This window comes from Hyalella azteca, unplaced genomic scaffold, assembly GCF_000764305.2.
Source record: "Hyalella azteca isolate HAZT.00-mixed unplaced genomic scaffold, Hazt_2.0.2 contig7618, whole genome shotgun sequence".
NCBI classification, from domain to species: domain Eukaryota; kingdom Metazoa; phylum Arthropoda; class Malacostraca; order Amphipoda; family Hyalellidae; genus Hyalella; species Hyalella azteca.
In genome coordinates, this window is record NW_025937739.1 from 156 (window position 1) to 20,917 (window position 20,762).

At 36.9% G+C, this 20,762-nt stretch overlaps 1 protein-coding gene across 1 annotated transcript; it reads left to right on the forward strand.

The window, feature by feature from the left end:
* The first annotated feature begins 1,159 nt into the window (after positions 1 to 1,159).
* LOC108673011 (brachyurin-like) lies at positions 1,160 to 7,267 on the forward strand. The gene is made up of 7 exons (XM_018160777.2): positions 1,160 to 1,304; positions 2,022 to 2,190; positions 2,753 to 2,813; positions 3,438 to 3,543; positions 3,777 to 3,872; positions 6,160 to 6,302; positions 7,070 to 7,267. The coding sequence occupies exons 1-7, from the start codon at positions 1,160 to 1,162 to the stop codon at positions 7,241 to 7,243; spliced, it is 894 nt and encodes a 297-aa protein (XP_018016266.1). The 3' UTR covers positions 7,244 to 7,267.
* Positions 7,268 to 20,762: the final 13,495 nt, after the last annotated feature.

Genomic DNA, 20,762 nt, shown 5'->3' on the forward strand with positions numbered 1-20,762 from the left:
AATAACTTCCACGAAAATCCCCTAACAATGTGATGATGAAAATTTAAGCTCATTTGGCTCATAAGAAGGCCAATGCCAAAGAGACGACTCGTCAACGGAATTGCTCTAAAGTTGAAATGGAGACAAAGTCGAACTTTCGGACACGAGAACAACGCCTTCGCTACCGTGTGAGATGAAACTAAATGGAACTTTCTTCAAACTTTGTCTCGTTGAAAATTAAATTAAGACCCTTGAGTGTTCAACAGTTCAACAAAGTAATTGCTCATCGTGGCTTAATGAACGTAAAAAAAGATTGACTGCTTCTAACTTCGGGACGGTGTGCAAATTGAGACAAACGATAAGCAAGGATTTGGCGGCCTACAGAATATAGTGAATGGCTTGAGTGGTTCACTCACTTCACTGCCTGCCTTAGGCATCGCAGTGAAAAGATACGAAATATTTAAATAAATATATCATATCATAATGTTTTATGTTTATTTCTCTGAGGTCGCGCTGTTAATAGCCTAGAGTTTGCTGGTAGTAGTCAAAGCTCATTGATGGCATGGAGGGCGCAGCCGTAGGCCACAAATTTTAGTCTTAAACAAGCCCTGGAGCCAACGCCCAGCTTCATCATGCCACTCAGCCTCAGAGCCAGAAGCCGCATGCTACGCTTGAACTCCGTAATCCAGACAAGCGACACACTGCCGAAAGATAATAGCGCCGTAGGTCTTCAGCCAATGCTTAAGCATGCTCGCTCATTAGCAGGCTGTTCCTCATCCGGCTGTACCTACTCCGGCCTAACTTCTTATGGCCTAACCTATTCACGCTGTCCTGTTCACAACCTTCCTGCAGCCAATGACTAGTTCTACCAGCACACATGGACCGCATTTCTAACTTCCTGCAGCTAATGAGGTTAGGTCCGCTCAGGTTTGTTTTGGGTGGAGAAAGGTTGCAACTTGTGTAGGTTAGGCCTGAAGAGGTTAGGCCAGAGGAGGTTGGGCCAGATGTTGTATGGCAATGCTTACCTTTGGCAAGCTTAATTTGTGGCTGTGGACATCCGGCGCCATGGCTTTGAGCACTTGACTTCAAAGGCTGTTATACCCTCTAGCATTCTTACCTATGGAAATGAATATGAACTAAGTGTAAAGTTTGGCAAAGCTGGCCTCCGGCATGCGACCCGATGGCGTGTGCGCTAGTGCAAGTGATGTACCGTAGTGTGGTGCAGCTCGTTACAGGCCTGCGCTCGCATGACATTACTCTGGCACCACGCCGGCCAGACGTTGGATTAGATAGTCAACCCTCAAGATTGACGGAAGCAAACTCGGGTAAGCTCGCTCAGGAATCCGGGCGGTTCTCAATCAGAGCCTTAAGATTCTGATTGAGAAACGCGAGGCTTCCAACAGGCTCGGCTCTTCCATATGAGCTTCTTCTCAGATTAGGTTGAACTTTACTCCACTCGTAAATGAGATGGCGAAATGAATTTTTCCATGCTCTCCCAGCTAATTATTTAAAAACGGTGGAGAGTAACAAAAAGTTTGTAATCCTTGTATTAAGAGACTTATGATGAAAGGAAAATTCAAGAAACTTTGAATATTAATGATCATCAAGTCTGCGACGTTTACACATTTTTCGAGATGTCAACGGATTTTATTTATTATACTCCATTGAATGGTAAACTCAGCATTTCTTGATCATCCTCCTTGTTGTAGATATTATCTATAAAAATTAGTTATGAACAAGCATATAGATACGTGGAGGGAAAAGCCGTATATCAACTAATTCGATGAACTCTTTGTGGAAGGTATGAGGGGGAAACAGGACTAGTCCAATTAGTTATAGCCTACTACTGGCCTTTCCTCGGCCACTTGGAAACCGCCGGCTTCTGCAAAAGGGGCTGGCTAGGATATCATATTACAAAGACTAAAAGCTCAAGGTTAGCGAATAGCTGAGTTTAGGGTAGATCGAGTATTTCAGACGATGGTCGCCAATACCCCGCTCTCAGACTTCGCCGCCCTCTGACTACGAGCCTTAATTCTGATCAGTCGCGGGCTGCGGCCCTACGAAGGATGCCTCGCGCATCGTGGGCGGCACCGAAGCAGTACCTCACTCCTTCCCCTGGCAGGTTGCTCTCTTCATCGACGACATATACTTCTGCGGTGGCTCGCTGATCAGCGACGAGTGGGTGCTCACAGCCGGTCACTGCTTGCATGAGTGAGTGTGTCAGTCTTGTTCTAACATGATCGGTAATTTGATTTATTATATATTTAATTAATTTATTGCTATCGATATTATATTTTAATACTGGCTCTCAATTTATTGTCATGTATAGAGTATACTTGACAAAACATAAATTTCACCGGTTATATCCTGAATCCGTTTTTATTTCAAATCATATAATATTATGCAGGAGAGGCTTTATAATGGTTAAAGAATCGATAAATCAAAGCCATTAAATTGGAGATATGTCCCTAAATTCCTGATCTCCTTATCGGGAACGCTGGGAAGCCAAATAAACTTTCAATTGCCTTCGTAAATCAAAATATGAGTTGGAAAATTCGCTGAAGAATGATTTTTTAACTGGTTTGAAATAAATAGGATAGAAATTACTCTCGATTCTTTACAGACTACAGTTATGAGTGATTAATGAACGTAGGACAAACTAGAGCAATTTTGAGCAACATTGTAAAGATTGGTCGTATAAGCATTATGAACTCAATTGTTCATTGGAACATAACCGACAAAATCTCAACACGTAATATTATGAACTGTGCAGGGCCCAATCGGTTGTAGTGGTTGCAGGCGCTCACAACATCCGAGAAGCCGAACCGTCTCAGGTGGGCATTTTCCTCTCATGAAAACTTGTACCCAATCTATTTGAACAAAATCAGATAACAACGACTCTTTATAACTCGTATCGTTTATTTTAAGTGTATGATTAAAAATTAAATATTATATCATTTATTCCAGATGTTCCACCGTAAACGTTTAGTAACAGGGTCATTAATGCTCTAGAGTTCATTGCTGTTTAGAACCTGAGTCCTTCCAGTTAAGCAACATAATTTTCTTAAATCTGACATTACTGATCCTGCATTCATAATTTTATATTTAAATTTTGTTGAATATCGATATCAAGTTTCGATCCAAAATTAGAAGGCAATGAATTCGTTTCCTCGTTTGCAACAGTAAATATTCTTATATTTAAATTTTAAAAAATATAAGTACAATTTTTTACGCGTGCTTACTCCAAAGAACATTAAATAAACAAACGAAACATCTAGGAAACTCCTCACATTTTTTCCCCCAATTCTAGATTTGGAAACTGTGTGGAAGGAACAACGCTTAATTAATAACTACTTAAATTCATGTATGGCATCTTAAGTAAAAGTTTACTATGCACTTTGAGAATGAATGCAAAAATCCGAAAATTTTCATAAAACTCATGGAGATTCTTTGTGCAGGTAACAATGACATCGACGAACCTGAAGGTGCACGAGGATTATGGCCCCGTTTTTTTGAGGAACGATATCGCTATTCTCAAACTGCCCAGCCCAATTACCTTTAATGGTAAAGACGATTCAATTTCCAACTTTTGACTAGGCTGATCCGAATTTATTAATTTATCAATTAACAGTGAGAAAGGGTTAGGCCAAATATAAATAAGGCTTTGTGTCTTACTTTGAGAAGAAATGTGCTGAAGGTAAATTTATGAGCTTCTTCAGCAGCACATGTTCCAATCTACAATTCTTCATAATTATTTTTCCTGGACAATTTTTTCAGTAATCATTTTATTTTTGCAGAGTTCATTGCCCCCGTGTGCTTGCCTACGAGGAGTGACGCTATCCTGCCAGCGGGCACCAGCGTTACGGCCTCCGGCTGGGGGAGGATCCAAGACGGTGGGTGTGGCGAACTGATTTTAGATAAGAAAACTATTCATAAATAGTTATTTAAAGTCAATTGATGTTTTATTAACTCTGCAAAATTATATCGCGTTTATTTTTACTTATAGATCGATATAAGTAGCGCTGAATGATAATTCGCTTTCTTATCTTCCCGCGCATCTGTTGACATTTCAAAAACCATCATACAAAATGAAACTTCACGTCCATTTATTCGATTTCATCTTGGGCAAATTCTATTAGAATATCCTTGGAGATCGAATTTTTATTTTTATGGAGGTGAGATTGATACCTTTTGCTTCTGAATATAACACAACATAACATAGTGATGTCGGCGCTGAAGAGTAGGCCTGATGTGGCTTGTCGCCGATTCTTTTACTTTTCGTGACCTGTTCATAGAAGATCTAAAATCGTGTCATTTGACCGGTTCTTTTCAGGGCTGACGGTAGTTTGAAATAGTTACTAGACTTCCACCGGGTTCGATATGGTACTGGGCATTTTAAGTCTGAAAATATATTTTTCCATAGCTTTATCTAGTGTGTTCTTGAACGCGTTCAAGCTCGGAGCGCCAACGATGTAATCGGGGAGGCTGTTCTACTTGTCGGTGATTCGAAGCGAGAAGAAATGTCGCATAGATAAGTGGCAGCGCAGTTTTTTTAGTTTATAGCCGTGGCCCCTGGTGTTGGTTCTTGTTTCAAATTCTAGTAACCCTTCAGGGACCTTGTATTAGTTGTATAGACCATGAGTATACTTGTATACTTCAATGAGGTCCCCACGCAGACGTCGATAACTGAGGCTTGGAAGCTTCAAGGACTTGCCCTTCAAGCCTGGAATTATCCTTGTTGCACGTCTTTGAACATTCTCTATTAAATTTCTGTCCTTTTCGAATCTCGGTGACCACACAACTTTTCCAAACTCTAGACTCGGGCGTACGACGGCAACAAACAACTGCTTCATCGTTTCTGCATCTAGGAACTCGTATGAGCGTCTGATTAGTCCAAGAAGTTTGTTGGATGTATTAGCTTGCGTTTCAACGTGCTTTAAAAATTTCAGCTCCTTGTCGACATAAACTCCGCGATCTTCTTCCACACTAGACTTTTCAATCATTACTCTCTCGTTGCAACCATGTCTTCTCATACTGTAATCTTGCTGTTCTTTGCCGTATTTCCCGCGCTGCAGCGATGTCTCACGGCTGGTCTAACCGTAGAATTTATGATGTGACCGTACTTCGGAATAGTGATGTTCGTCTTCATAGTCGATGATATTACTACAAGCTCGTTGCCGTACTGCGGTTGAAGACTTGGTGTAGAGCTCGAAAATTAAATCTTCTGATGACGTGCGTTTTAAACGTTGTACAACTCGCGGCCCTCTCGCATTGTCTCACGGCTGAGTCGCAGCCGTAGTGTTGATGTTGATTTTCTTGACGTGCTCACCGGACTCTTGGCTGCTTCGATAAGTCCAGGTTTCTCGCGACCGTCAATGTTCGAAAATTTTAACACCGCCGGCCTCACGGCCGCGGCCGTTACGTCCGCTGACTGCAGACCGTGCTTGCGTGACGGTCACCTCTGTAGAACCGGCCCTTGGCGCCAATTTTAAGGCCCTTATATAGGCAGCAGTCGCGCACAGTTAAGCCTATACCCTCGCAGTGACGCCGCGACGGTTGTGAGTTCCACAAGGTCAGCCCCTTTGATACCCTCGCCATTTCAAACTATAAACAAACCCTCGGTCTCACGATCTCCAGAACAATATAGCACCTTATGCAGGCTTTACACAGTTTCACCCCAAATTCCTGTAGCCTTCTTAATACTTCACTCTTATATAGTCTCTAACTTCCAATAACTTTCTTAACTCAAGTAATTAATTAATTCACCATCAAACCACGTTCTATACAGCATAATATAATTTGAAGTCAGAATTACCGACGCTCTAATCATGCAAGGCGTAATTTCTTCTCCCTCAAAATTCAAATAACGTAACTCGCTTGAGCTTAAAAGACTTTATACAAATATTTAGGACTTCTAGGCTTTTCATCACGTTCTTTTTTTTAAGTTTTCATTCGAGTAAATTTTATTGCTATTCAAAAAATTTTTTTATAATTCGTTTGGAATTCACAATTAGAAGCAGATGAAACAAACGACACAACTGTAAATTAATTTGTATTAAACCGCCTCTAGGTTAAATGTGTGTGCTATATTGCCAGCAAATGAATATACACCCGAGTAAAATTTTCACATTTCGGTAAATTAATACATATTCATTCTATTCTGTTTCTGTGAATTCGCAGATGCAGTGAACGTCAGTGACGTGCTGAACCAGTCTACCAACGACGTCATCACCGACGATGAATGCGAGGTCTACTACGGCGCTAATACCATCAACGGTGGTGTTGTCTGCACCGACACTACCGGCGGTCACGGCACTTGCTACGTTAGTGCTTGAATGATGAACTTCATTGTTGTGCCATCAATGCCTCATAAGTCGTCACTCAGCAGCTCCTGCACTCACTTCACCGCTCGCTAGTAACAACCGTATAATACCAGTCGTAATTAAGATTTTTATGATTCAATTGCCACAAAATAACTAGAAAGTTTTTCTTTATTGCGCGCGAAAGTTGTGACTCCGTTTTGTTTAAAAAATAGATGAATTCTTTTGAAGACCGGCGATTTAAGTGCAGTGGTGAAGATACCGTCAATGCGGTGGCATTGACGGTATTTTACCTACTGTACGAAATCTGGATATAAATTTTATGAATATCGCCGTACTGTATCCAGAAATGTTAGGAGCAGGCAAAGCAAAGCTATCATCTTGATTGTATGATTAGAAAAAATAACAGGAAATATTTAAAAAAAAGTTCTGGATCAACAAACCACGGCGAATTATTTACTGAATTCAGTTACTTGATCAAAAAACTTACAAATAATTTGGATCGCACAAATATCTTCAAATAATTCACACGGATTCCTTTTTCGTATACCCGTACGCACTAGTATTAAAATATTTACATATATGAGTATTTATGATTCACTGACGAACTTTCTAGAAATTCGGCGCAAATCGAATGCTAAAATTTTTCACAATTTTTGAGTCGGGTGATTGGAATCTCGATAGGGATTACATGAGTACATTTCCTTCAAACCCATTGTTCCCATGGAGCATTCTCTATTTCATATCAATTGAATTGCGTTCCCCCGTAGGGTGATTCTGGCGGACCTCTGAACTACCGCACCGGAGGCGTGACGGTGACCCGAGGCGTGACATCGTTCGTGTCCGACGGAGGATGCGCAGGAGGTCTCCCTGACGGCTTCACGCGTGTTCTTTACCAGCTCGACTGGATCGAAACCAACACCGGCATTATCATCGACAATTAAACACAATTGTCGCTCTAATAAAGCGTAAAAATTTACAACGGTTTTGTGGTCACTTTCTTAAACACATGGATTATTTTCATTAAGAAAAAGGGTACTATAGCTCAAACAAGACTAACTAACCATCTTTAACGCTTAACTTGAACGCTTCATCTCTTATCAAAGAGAAACATCGAAGGCGGAAATTTTCTATTTTGCTAGTGAAATTCTAATCGTCATGATCAAGACAATCCGCCTTTCGTTTATTAAAGGCGCCGAGTGTCTTGAATTGCTCAGTATTGATACAAAAATCGCATAGCCCGCACAGCTGAATGAGGGGGGCGCGATAGTAAGTTACCAGTTCTACAACTCCTGCCCTTATGTTCTGCGACCCTAGAATAAAGATTGCGAGACGTCATCCCGACGTACGCAGATGCACATCGTGCACAACTATATTCATAAACTAGGGACGCTCGCATATGCATATGGAGAGTATCTTTGTACCTAAAAATTAAATTAAATTCAGCGGAATTTTTTTGATGTGCTAGTTGTCTAAGAATGCTAACGAAATTCATTTCAAAGCGAAAGACATCTCTGCGAGTAATCAATGTTTCATCATGCATTCCATATATCAAATTATTGATAAATAATGCAATCCATAATTGACTTTATATGCTATTCCAAATGAAGCTTATTCTCGCTCAAGAGAGTAGAGAAAAAATGCGTGCCAAATTTTTACATGACTAACTGATCATGTACATTATCTAAATTCAAGTTAATTTAGGTATATCTCAGCGTATCAAGATTTTAGTTCGTTCCGAATGGAGAAAAATTATGAGAAATGCCATTCTTTTTTTTCGTTTGATCGGAGATGAAAGCTGAAAACTTCGGTATTCTGTTGCAAGACATTAATATTGCTTTGCATTTTTTTGGTAGGAAATTTTAATGCGTCGAGGAGATGAAAGAAGATAAAATTCTATGGCATAAGGAAGTTCATTGAATAAACGCGGATGGCAAGATTCAATATTTAGTAGCCACTTGGCCTTTCATAATTTGGTTGCTTCTATCGCGTCCCCAGAAGAATGAGTGCACAGAAGCAATGAATTTTAGTGTAAGATGACAAAGACTAGTATAGATCAAATCTCTCCCTAGGAGATTAATGCCCAGGTATCACGACACCGTACAACTGCTCGCTGCAATAATTGGCTCCATATTGATACCTTAGAACAACGAATAGAAGCTTCTATATGTTCATCTATGCTCAACCAAACTAATATGGCGCATATCAGAATTAGGAAGCTCAGCTTCTGTACTAAGCTTACGCCTTTAAGCAGACAAAAATTTCAATTCCAGCAACTCATCGTGTCAATTTTGCCGCATTGTTTGTGGAATATTCTCGACTCGCTGCATCGAAAAAAGATTTAATTAAGATGAGAAATTTGCTGTTCCTTCAGTTGTATTCTATTTTGAAGAGAAAAACAAATTGATTATCTCGGGAGCTGGCCTTTGTTCTTCATTGTCTGCGTAACTCAGACGCTATTTAAATGTATCTTTGAGGATCTTTATGAAATATTTTATGAACACTCGTATATAAATTGAAAATTTTCTGTAATAATCCAAGACGTTTTACCCAAGCTTTTATCTTGCAAGTGTTTTTTCGTTGCTTGGTAAATAATAAATGAATGATTGTTGCAAACACAATTTTGTTTGCTTGGTAAATGATATTTGTTAAGAATTTTTTATAGAGATTGTTCAAAGTTTTATCTTCGCAAATCAAAAATTCGATCAAAAATACAGTTAAGAACAATAATTGTGCCGCCGTTTAAGATTGAGCGTTGTTGATGGACAATTTGAACCATTAGCCTCGGTTCGTTTCCTTAATCCATAGAATAAAAAACAAATTCATGAAGAGCCTACAAAATTTTAAGGGGCCTTGCAAAATGTTACCCGCGTACGAATTTTCCAGAGAGATTTAACCTACCAGCTTGCCAAGTTCGATCAAGATCTACTTACCTTAAGCTATCGTGAAGAACAAGGCTTGTAAGGAGACTTCAGCGTTAAAATAGAGCCACAAGATAACTGCTATGCAAAAGATCCGCATAAGACCGTTTAATTTAGGTTCATACGTAAAAGATAGGAGTTTGCGACGCCTCGGAGATATGATACGAGTCATGGGAACATTAACGAGAAGAATTGCACAAGAGGCGACCGGCGGAGAAAAATTGTTGTTTTCGGTTTTATGTATGGAAGCTTTATGATTAAAGTGGCGCGGCGACGGAACGTGAAGGTGAGACTTATCAAATGAAATTCAACCAAAAATGTATAAGGAAAAACTTAAATCGATGTAAAATTTTAATATAAAGTGTAGGAATGTTATTTGCCACATTACCGATTTACTTCATTCTGATTTTTCATTCGAACGTATTGTACACGTCCCAAATATTTGGAAACAGACAGTCACTGACATGTTTTGGTAATTGCGTTCAGAGTTATTTTAAAAAAGTCAGAGTTAGAGAGATCTGCTGATATTTACAACATTTCTAGATATTAAACAGTGAAAATACTACGATCAATTTTAATTCCATTGAATTTTTTTTCAGTACGAAGAAAGCACTTGCATTAGAAACTCGGCCAAACTAAATTGTACCGTATATAAGTAAAATAAAAAATAACAATTAGTTTGAAATCAGTTGCAGACAATTGCGCCTTGAATGCTAATTAGCATTTCCAATTTCTGAGATTCAGCTAGATTTTTTTACACTAGAGGTAAAAAGCTGCTCGTTGACTGCATCCGGTTCCAATTAGATGCTAATGACGCTTCTAGTTTCAATAATGTCATTCTTCACAGTCATTAATTATTAATTAACAAACAATTATGACGCCACTTGTTTCTCAGGGATTATTAAAGCCAGTCATACAAATAATATCGCGACGCTGCTATTTCCTATGTCAACAATAAACTCAAAAATGACTTTGAGTGCAAAACAGTGAAGAATTATTGTGTCTCAATAATAATTCCAGTGAGTTCTGCAACCGAAGATAAAGACTTTACCAGTCTCTGAACAGCCATGCGAGAAGTGCTAATGCAGTCATCAATAATCATTTATCCAAAGAGCCGCAGCGCATGATAAAGAATATCACCTACTTTATTCCGTTTAAACTGTTAGTAATTGCACTTTTTTCATGTTAATTCCAACCTCTTTATAATATATGCTATTTATTTCGAAATTTATTCGATACGCGACTTTAGTTCTGTTACCTCGATCTGTGCATTGCAAGCATCGGAAATTCATTGCATTGGGAATTCAACTGTCATTGAAGCGGAACATAATTTTAAGCGGTTAGAAGCTTATCAGTATTAAGCTCTTCTTGCGGAATAATTCATGGCCTGTATTGGAAATCCCAATTTTTCACTGCTCAGTGTAAAGTCAAGTTGTACATAATCCTACCGTAATGAAATTTACTGCGTGGCTTTCGAACGTTTTTTGTACAGAAGAACTGTAAATAATTGTTGAATGTTGAATTACTATAACTAAATTTAATGTTACTGTATTTCAACATTCCTCAGGAGATTTATTATTGAAGAGACCAATGCTAAACTGCCCAATTATTGTCGTAAGAACAGATATTTTTACGGTAATAAATTAGAAACATTATTAGCGAAAGTATTACTGCAGCAAAACACATCATCCAGCATTGTAGGCGCTAGTGTTGTTCATCCTTGTCAGTGTAGAACAAGAGCAAATCCTATCCTTGAATTGCTTCTAGTCTTTTCACAGCTTTCGGACCACGGAAGTTTTGATTAACTCATAAAATAGCATCAAAGAGGCCGTTAAAATAGACGCATCGGATGAATACGCAAAAGCCATGTCAGATAACACGAGCACAACTAAACCCTCAGAAAAAATAGGTCAAACTATCTAAATTATTTACACACTTTCTGCATGTTGCACTGGTACCTTCTTGTGTCGTGAAAAAAAACGGGTAAGGTGAGTCCACTCATCAGCAAGAAGTACATCGCTATTTGGACAAAATCTTTAAATTTTTCTGGGTGAGAGACTTGCTATTCAGTTGTCAGGGATATGAAGCTGCGTTCCTTGCTTATCCACATGAGTAGTCAAGGCCCGTCAATATCCCCAGCTTGGTCAATTACTCACGGGAACACATGAATATAAGCACATACAGCGAGGCTTCATGGAGAATTCGTCGCTCGCCAAAATTGAGTAATGGAGCAATCTTGCTGCTCCCTTCAACGTCCGCTTGGAGCTCGGCAGATTACCGCAGACGAGGAATTTTCTTCGCGGATAATTTGCAGGTTAAACCTACATTGATTTAATGGATGATCTTAAAGACTCGTAAATCTCTTTACGGCAAATTTTTCATCGTAAAAAAAATTTTCGATCGTGATTTTCAAACTAAATTCTTTAAATTTATGAAACAATCATATTGCAAAAAAACACTCGTTTGAGATTTTTAGATGAAATGCTTACTTATAAAATAAATTCAAAGTTTGCTCTGCATAACATGATTACAATTAGTTCTATTTCTTCATCTGTCCTCTGTTATGCGATGCCTCATAATTCCACCCCTGAAATAATATATTCTTAATGCTCAAACGTTCGGTACTTTCACTTGTCGATCTCGTTTCTTTCGCGTGTGTTTGCATGGAGCTTTTCGATTTATATTTTTTCCTCTAATCTATTATCTGTTTTTTATGTAATGTTGTTCAATATAGAAAAAGAAGCACTCGTCTTATGAACCACTAAAGGTATTCAGCGTGACGAAGTTATATACATTATGAACCACTGCGGCCAATTTAATCAAGCTTTGTCTACTCTCGGGATTTTAGTGAGTCTTCCACTACTGTTTGCTATATTTACTTTTTATTTCCTACATACATTTAGGTCATTTTTGATAATATATGTATTGTATTTCTCATTTAAATAGGTAGAAGGTTGCTACTATATAGGTGTTACGGACTTACGGTGATATCCTAGCTAATCGTTCCTCAGCACGCGCTGCCGAGCGCAACACGCACAACTTTCTGATAGCAACACGTGGCAAGCTAGCCTTCGCAAATGAATTTTTAAAATCAAATCCAAGTAAATTATAACCGCATAAATTGTTTCAATGTCACTGTGTTTAATTTACTAGCAATTAAAACATTGCAACTAGCATTTCTAAGCTTTATCACAATGGGGTGAACTCACACATTGATAAGAACCGTCAGTTTTTAACCATCATTTTTCTCTAACTTGATGAGGTATCTAAAGAAAAGAAACATGCAACAGTCCAGTTAATATATTTAACGATGTTTGATCAATAAATTTGTTAAGTGAATTACTTTCGCGATTTTTTTATCCTGAACTAACATGAGTGATGTTACAGTCGGCCCTTGTCATTCTAAAGAATTTTCTCCAGCAAGCATAAATAACTTCAACGACGATGTTTCTACCTAGGCAAATGTAACCAATTTTCAGTCCTGTAGTTAGCTATTAGCTATTATGTTAATCTTCTTTGATTATTCAAATGATACTCAATGCGCATAAGCAGTAATTGAAAAGTCTACACAAACGGAATTAATGAACCAGCTTATTCAGATACCAAAATATTCCTGTAATATCATATGAAGTTTTCATTGGCATAATTAACTCAGATGTCCTTCTCACTGAGGCGTGCTATCTGAAATATATTACAATTAGAAATTAAATTTTACAAGCCTCCTTAATTGAGTTGCTCTAGCGCAACCGCCATTTCTACAAGACAGGAAGGTTGCTCTGAACAAGAAAACCAAAAACTCTGAGCATTTTTTAAACAACTTTAATTGCTTCAGCAAAAAGTTTTTGTTCGTAGAATAGCAGCGGTTCTCATGGAATTTAATGTAAGCGGCTTCGTAACCTGTGTTCGGTGCTCGTACAGGAGTTCTACAGTTATACGAGTCTGTCAGGGGCCATACTTCAAACCTCGCTAAGTGAACGTTATAAGTACTTACTCTCTATTTTCTTGTCTATGATTGGTGGATTTTGCTTGAAAGGCCGTCAATGATTGGCTGATGAACTTACGATCTCTTAACTTTTTTTGAAAGTATAGGCCCGTGATCCTCGTGTGGGAAGTGCAATGAAGATTTGCGTATTCTTCCTTTAATGACTCCTGTAGACTGCAAGAATAAACCGTTTAACCCAACATATTGAGGTAAAATTTTGATAAAATTTTTATAATTTAATCTCCACCTAATACATTGTTAGTTTGCTATAATATTTTGAATAAAATAATTTTGCCTTCATGGTGTTCCTCTGTATATTCGCGTGGAAATTTAAACGTGGCATCCATTCCAATTATTATGAGCTTCTTGTACCAATAAAACTATATAATCGATTTGACAATTTATCATTTCTGACATGTGATTTATTTTCTGACATTTGACAATTATCAATAAATTCCAATAAAATCGTAAAATTTCATTTTCGAGCTTGAGAAAATTCACGATAATTTTTTCATGTCAAATTTTGTCATTGACTTAAATATCAGGACATGCATTCAGTGCAGCCCATAATTCATAATGAATTTATGCAGTCAAAATAGTTTCTCAATGATAATCCCGTACAAATATTAATATAATACATTCTCTGATTTGGAAAATTAAATTTGGAAAATTAAATGAATGTGTATCTCGAATTAAATTAAAATTTATATCAAGAGCCAGCTAGTCTGGGATCTCCGTCTTCAAGCAGGTTGTGGGCTATCAAACTTCGTCTGAGGGTTCAAGATAAACTTACTGGATCCAATTTGCCGAGTCTTTTTCTACCCTTCATCCTGACGAGATCCCACCAAAAAATTCCCCCAAAATATTGTTCGGAGCGGCTCAGAAGATTGGCGGTTTTTTTCAAGAAGTGTCGGGATGCGATCCAAATTGTTGCGCTTGGGCTATTATTTACACCATCAGCAATATTTTACTTCCAAAGTTTTTCCATAATCTGGTCAGCAGGATGAAGTTCTGAATTAGTTTCATGGGGTTACGTTCTGCACGGCAGCGAAAAATGGCGGTCGATCTTACATCTGCAACACTGATTGGCGATTAAAAGATTGACGTCGTTTGACGACTGGTTTTGCACTGTACGTGGCGTCGGACGTCAGTTCACTTTTTTTCCTCATTTGTTTGAAGCTTGTTAATATCAGTGCCCGAATACGTACTAATTATGCTTAAAATTATTAATTATGAATGAAACTTCAGGTCAATATAATATTTATACTGAAATTTCAAGAATATCCAATGAATTCTTGGGCTTTCCTTGATCCAGATCCGAAGGAAAAAAAACTTTAACTATTGAACTCTTTTACAGTTGATGTATTCAACAGAAAATACAAAATATATCATGTCGGTATTCAAACTTTGAGCGATTACCAATCTTCTATTGATAATTTGTAGGCAGCTCACTGTCAGAACTATGCTGATATGAGTTCGCTTTCTTTAGGAAGCTCAAGGAGCAATCTCAATTTAGCGCTGTCATAAAATGTAAGGAATGTGTGCGGGCTTTCACAAGGCAGGTCATAAGAACGCTGGTATGATCGTCTTGCCGTCCTCGTGGGTATCACTATCTATTCTTCAGAGCTCCATTGCACACTGCGAGGAGTCTTGCCATAAAGCTACGCATTTTTAGAGACACTGATCTGGAGCTTGCGAAACTGGTTCACTTGCACAATCCAGAGAGATATTTGCCATGTTAAACTCTAAATTTCATTGAATTTTATTTGAGCATATCCAGCTGCAAACAAAAGCTCCAAAATAGGCCATGAATATAAATCAGGATTTATGAGTTTCCACAAAAGCTTGAGCCTCAAATGACAGTTAAAATTTTGTAGCGTTGAATTAAACATCTTCCCATTTGATTTATGCAGATATAATTCAGCTGTACATTATACTTCACTTTCTAATGCATTTAATTCGATTCTTGGTTGATTGCCTTATCATGTCATATGTTTTTTTTTTCGTCTAACTATGCTAATTTCGACAGGTATTTAGGCACGTGCCTGAGACCACACATACATGTACTTTACAGCTATAGCTATACATGATAGCTACTATATACTATAGCAGCTCTCATGAAAGCTTAAAGATAGATGGACAAGAATCAATAATAGCCTTTTGATTTGGCATCAGTTCTCGGGATCTCGTAAGTAAATACGAGCTTCATGAATACTTTGATTGCCTCTAATTTTTTCAACCATAAATATATTCAAAGCTAGGATCCGATTTTAATTGTTAAAAAAAGTTACAAGTAAGTAATTTTTGCATTGAATCATAAAAGGATACGGTAAAATTGAAACTTTTTCTTCGAAATAATCGAAGCGTTTTATCTGCGATCGCTGAAGCCAATTTAGACTGTGTGATATTGGCGGGGAATTATTAAAATAGGACGAAGAGCTTGATGAAACGCGAAAAATATTTTATTATTCCTGGAAATCGGTTAATTTCTTCTAAAGGATCAGGAAATGGGCGAGCAGACATCAATCCTTTCACAGTGTTTCATGTTTTACAAGTCGTAATTTGTTTGAATATTGAAATACATACTATTTGTAGAGTCAAAAAATTCAAATTATGATATATATGTGTCTAAGATATATTTTAATTCTTCTGTCGTCAGACTTGCCGTCTTCTTAAATTGCAGTGCCCTGATTTTAAAGGCCTCTCGTTAGCGGCTAGTTTTGTCCTCTAATATTGAATGTTGTCGACATCACTAAACACTCATGGAGTCAGTCTGTCGTCAAATGTGCTCTCAACGATCCGACCAAATAATTTATTCTTTCGTGTATAATCGATACCTAGGCACTAACCAGTTCATTTGAAGATTCAGTATAAGTTTTGTACAATTCTCAGGTTCCGCAATTTATCGAATTTGATTACTTTGTTATACCTCATAAATCAGTTAAATCTGAAATAATGTATCCATAATAGAACATTGCTCAGTTTGGCAATTAGTTTCTTTTGCTCGAGCTTTTTGAGCAAACAACACCAAAATATTAAAAATACGTATTTTCGTATAAATGGCGGTCGAAATAGTTGCGCTATATCCTCGACTGGGAAATAATTTGCAGATTGTCATTTGCAATATGGATGGCGCCTAGATTTTCCGTGCAGAAATTACTGAATTAGGTATAATGTTTGCGGTTTCCACATCTTCGTTGTACTTTGACTACTTTTGAAAGAAAATTTGTGAACAAAATTGGAATTATCATCCATTAGCTACTGTCTGGAGCATAAAAACGTTTATCGAAGTTATCAAACGTCATCTGAACGTTTTTTCTTTAATTCAAGCGCGAATAGTTTTCCCGTATAACCCTATGGACACATCACTCATATACATATAATTTTTTACATCGCTTTCATCCAATATCTATCTACTCGAAATATGGATTTCTTTCCCTTCTGATTTTGGATTCGTATCCAAATATCGGTCAATGCAAAACTGATCTCTTATAGACTCAGCGCCTAAAAGAGAAAAATCGCTGACTATGCCACACAAAATCTTTGATCTGCCAAGCCAGGCCAGTTACCGAAACTTCTAACAGAATAAAAGCCACGGCATTAATAAAAAAATATGAGTCCCTTGTCAGTGTATTCTACGGAATCTGTCTGTCAAACATAAATTGAATCATTTGAATAAACCAAAATTAAGTAATTTCGACAACAATTCTGAATTATTTAGTCCACGATCAGCAATATATACGGAAGCAAATTCTTAATTTCAGAGCTGTTATTTGAAATGTCTTATCATTTGCTCCATGATTACGAAAGAGATAATTTCCTATTCAAATTTATGATGAAGCTCGATGAGTCGTATGAAAACTTTTGTTCTGATGCTATTTCTACCTCTAAAATCTCATGTTAAATACACGTTTTATCAACATAAGATTTCAGTCTTGGAAACTACTTTTTTTTAAAACAATTCTCTTTAACTTCACTTCTTGTTTGTTCGTCTGTCTTTCTGTCTGCTACAAATCTTATAATCGATATTTAACACACTTCTACCTGTCCAATCAATCTGAAATTTGGCACACTTGCGTAAAGTTGGAGACAATAAATGAATCTATTGACAGAGTAAATAATTTTATGAATTAACAAAAATTTTCATTATTAAAAAATTAAAAAATAATTTCGTCTGCTACAAATCTTATAATCCATATATGACACAATTGGACCTGTCCAATTGATCTGAAATTTTGCACAATTGCATAGAGTCAGAGACAATAATGCATGTATCAATTGGCAAAATAAATGATTTTGAAAATTTACAAAATTTTTATATCTTAAAACATTTTGAAAAATACTTTTTTTTATATTTCAAAATAAAATTAGAAATTCATTGTACATGTGTAACATCCAAGACACTGGATTGTTCAGAACTGTTGTCTTCAAAAAGCAATTTTTAAATGCATATTATTATTATAACACTTCTCTTCAGCTTCACTTCTTATTGTTTGTTTGTTTTTTCATTTGTTTGCCTGCTACAAATTTTATAATCGATATTTAACACACTTCTACCTGTCCAATCGATCTGAAATTTTGCACACTTCCGTGAAGTCGGAGACAATGCATTAATCAATTGACAAAACAAATAATTCTGAAATTTTAAATAATTAAAATTTTTTTTTATTATATGAAAAAAATTTAAAAATTCATTGTACATGTGTAACATCGGAGACACTGGATTCTTTATAAGTGTTGTCTTTAAAAAGTAATTTTTAAACGCATATTTTACAAAAGGTAATTACACGAGTCGTAATTTTTAAAAGAAGAACATTTTTATGGTAATATTGTATCCTAGTTTTTAGGATACAATAACTAACTAGGATACAATATTACATACAATATTTTAACTAATACATATTATTAATACATAATAAGTATTTTAACTAATACAATAATAAAATATTGTAATAGGATACAATATTTTAACTAGGATACAATAAGACCATAAAAATGTTCTTCTTTTAAATAAAACAAGTTTCAACTTCACAACGTTCTTACTTTTTTATTTATAACCAAATTAAAAGGGTCAATTAATTCTGGTTCACCCTGTATAACAATCAGCCACAGACACTGTAGTTTCACGCAGCCGAGCAGGATTTACTTAATTTTCATGTATCGTCATTTTTCTCATCGTGACTGCTTCTACTTGGAGTCGTAATTTAGATGAGTCGTAATTTTTCTAGCCTCTGCTGCATGAGAGTGCACTATTCATTTTTTCTACGCCTGATAATTATTACTCATTTCTGACTGTCTTGAACTACAGACGTATTCTGTTTATCGGCGGTTTAGAGCCCGTGACTAGTCGTCCTAGACAGTGTAGCAGCTTTTTGAATAACCGATTTTTCATGCTTCAGTATCAGCGTCTTGGAGCCACCAAATCTTAATCAGAGCTTCAATCTCCGTCATGACGGCCGCCGGACGTGTCTCCTTCTCCGTGTCTCAAATGAGCTTCATTTTTTGGCGGAATTGAAGACGCGAAAACAAATTTGGACGACGGCTGTTGTCGTGTGATAAGCAACGTTATGTGTCAGATGAACTCTTCTTCTGTTATATATGCCTCCTTTTGCTCAGTCGCTTCCTGGGACCCTATGAGGTTTTTTCGCTATGTCTATGATAAGTGAAGCGAACAGCGCAACAAAGTGAGCACTAAACGAAGTGTCATAAGTGAGCAGTACAATAAAGAAAATGACAAACATTATACCTATAATGTGATCATCTCACAGAAAATTCATAGATAAAGGTATTTTAGTAATAAATTGATTCCATGGGCTGTTTTTAAGAAAATTTTTCGATAAAAAGATTTTCAATAATTTCTTAGTTAAATAGCTATAGTAGAAGCAGATAAATCAGATCTACTTCACACTGCAATGTTATTTAAAATCATATTTTCCGTTATCGACATAGAATTTTTATGCGAGGGCAAACACGTATCCAATCATCGTGACCATGGGAAATATAATGTAATGTATGTAATGAAATGCTGTGGATAAAAAAATTAGCATGCGTTAACTTGGATCAAGTTTGGTTTATTGCTTGCACAGTATTTTTTCGATGCAACCACAAATCAGCGTGGAAATAATAATAACAGTGTAGAAGAATGCTGACAACATTATATAGTCGTTTATTATACATGAAAGTCAAAGTATGCATGCATTGTAATTTCAATTCAAAAACCTGAACATAATATTTTGTGTCGAACAAGTACATTGCACAACGTCATGCCTGAAAGTGCATTATTTGTTGAAAAATAATTTGAAGGCTAGGAAGATTATTCCAAGATACTCATTTTCTATAAACTTCAAAATTTATCAGTCAAAGATAAGTTTTCATTATTGGTAAAAAAATGAATAAAACAACCCCGACCTTGCCTGCTGCCATAACATATATTTACTATGAACTACCATGTACAAGCCACACTATAGTGAGTTCTCAATAGAGTGTAAATACAAATAAGATCTGTTTTCCCTGTTTTCCTGAGGTCAGATATGCTGCAAGAATTAACAGATCCTGGGATCGTACAAATAACAGTTCATAGTATAGCAGCAGGTCTCGGTGTGAGACGGAAGCATTACGCGTCTGTAACGTGATCACCGAGCCATTAGACGCGTGCTCGAGAGGTGTGGCGCGGGAGAGATAAGCATCGATACGGGCAACTCGTAAGTCGTGGACGTACATGCAAATACGGCCAACTGTGAGTGGCGGGGCTATGTTTATCAGGATGTTTTGCGTGATGAGAGTAATAAATGGTCTTATGTTCAGCCTGGTGGGGGTAATAAATAGTCGTATGTTAAAACTGTGAGGATAATAATTGATTTAATGCTTAGGCTGGTGGGAGCAATAATTGCTGTAGTGTTTTATCTGGTGGGAATTGAAAACAGTTGTGGCTATCAGGAATTTCCCAAATTTAATTCATTTACTGTTTTTATTGGACTGGTTGGTTTTTCTTGTATCTGTGACGCCTATACTAAAGAAATCCTGAATCAAATATGAACTGACGATAGGGACCTAATATTGTTTTATCAACAGAATCTATCCTGCAATTTTTTTTAGATTCCTGAATGAACAAATTATCTAGTGGAAGACATAAAAACTTCAATTCAAAGAACGCTCTTGAACCTTACCTTACTTTAAGACCATAAGATCCCACAGGTAATAATTAAGTACCCAGAGTTCATTTAAAGACACCTACCCAAGGTCATGCTGGAAGCACCACTTTTGACGGTGACCAAGCACCACCCACCAGCAACACCGATTAATGAGCTGAGCTTGTCAAGGCTCGAACACACACACGACTACCATAACTCATCTCAATGCCGCTACGCCTGCGCATACAGAAAGAAGCACTGCGCTTCAGTGACTTATGATATCAAAATATTTCTATTCATTTTATATTGATTTCATTATTAAGATAGACCTAAAACAGCTGTTTCAACAACCACGTAATTTTTAGAACTCCGATGGCCCCCACTGTAGTAAGAGTTTCGGGAATTAAATCATTATTAATTTTTCTCGGTG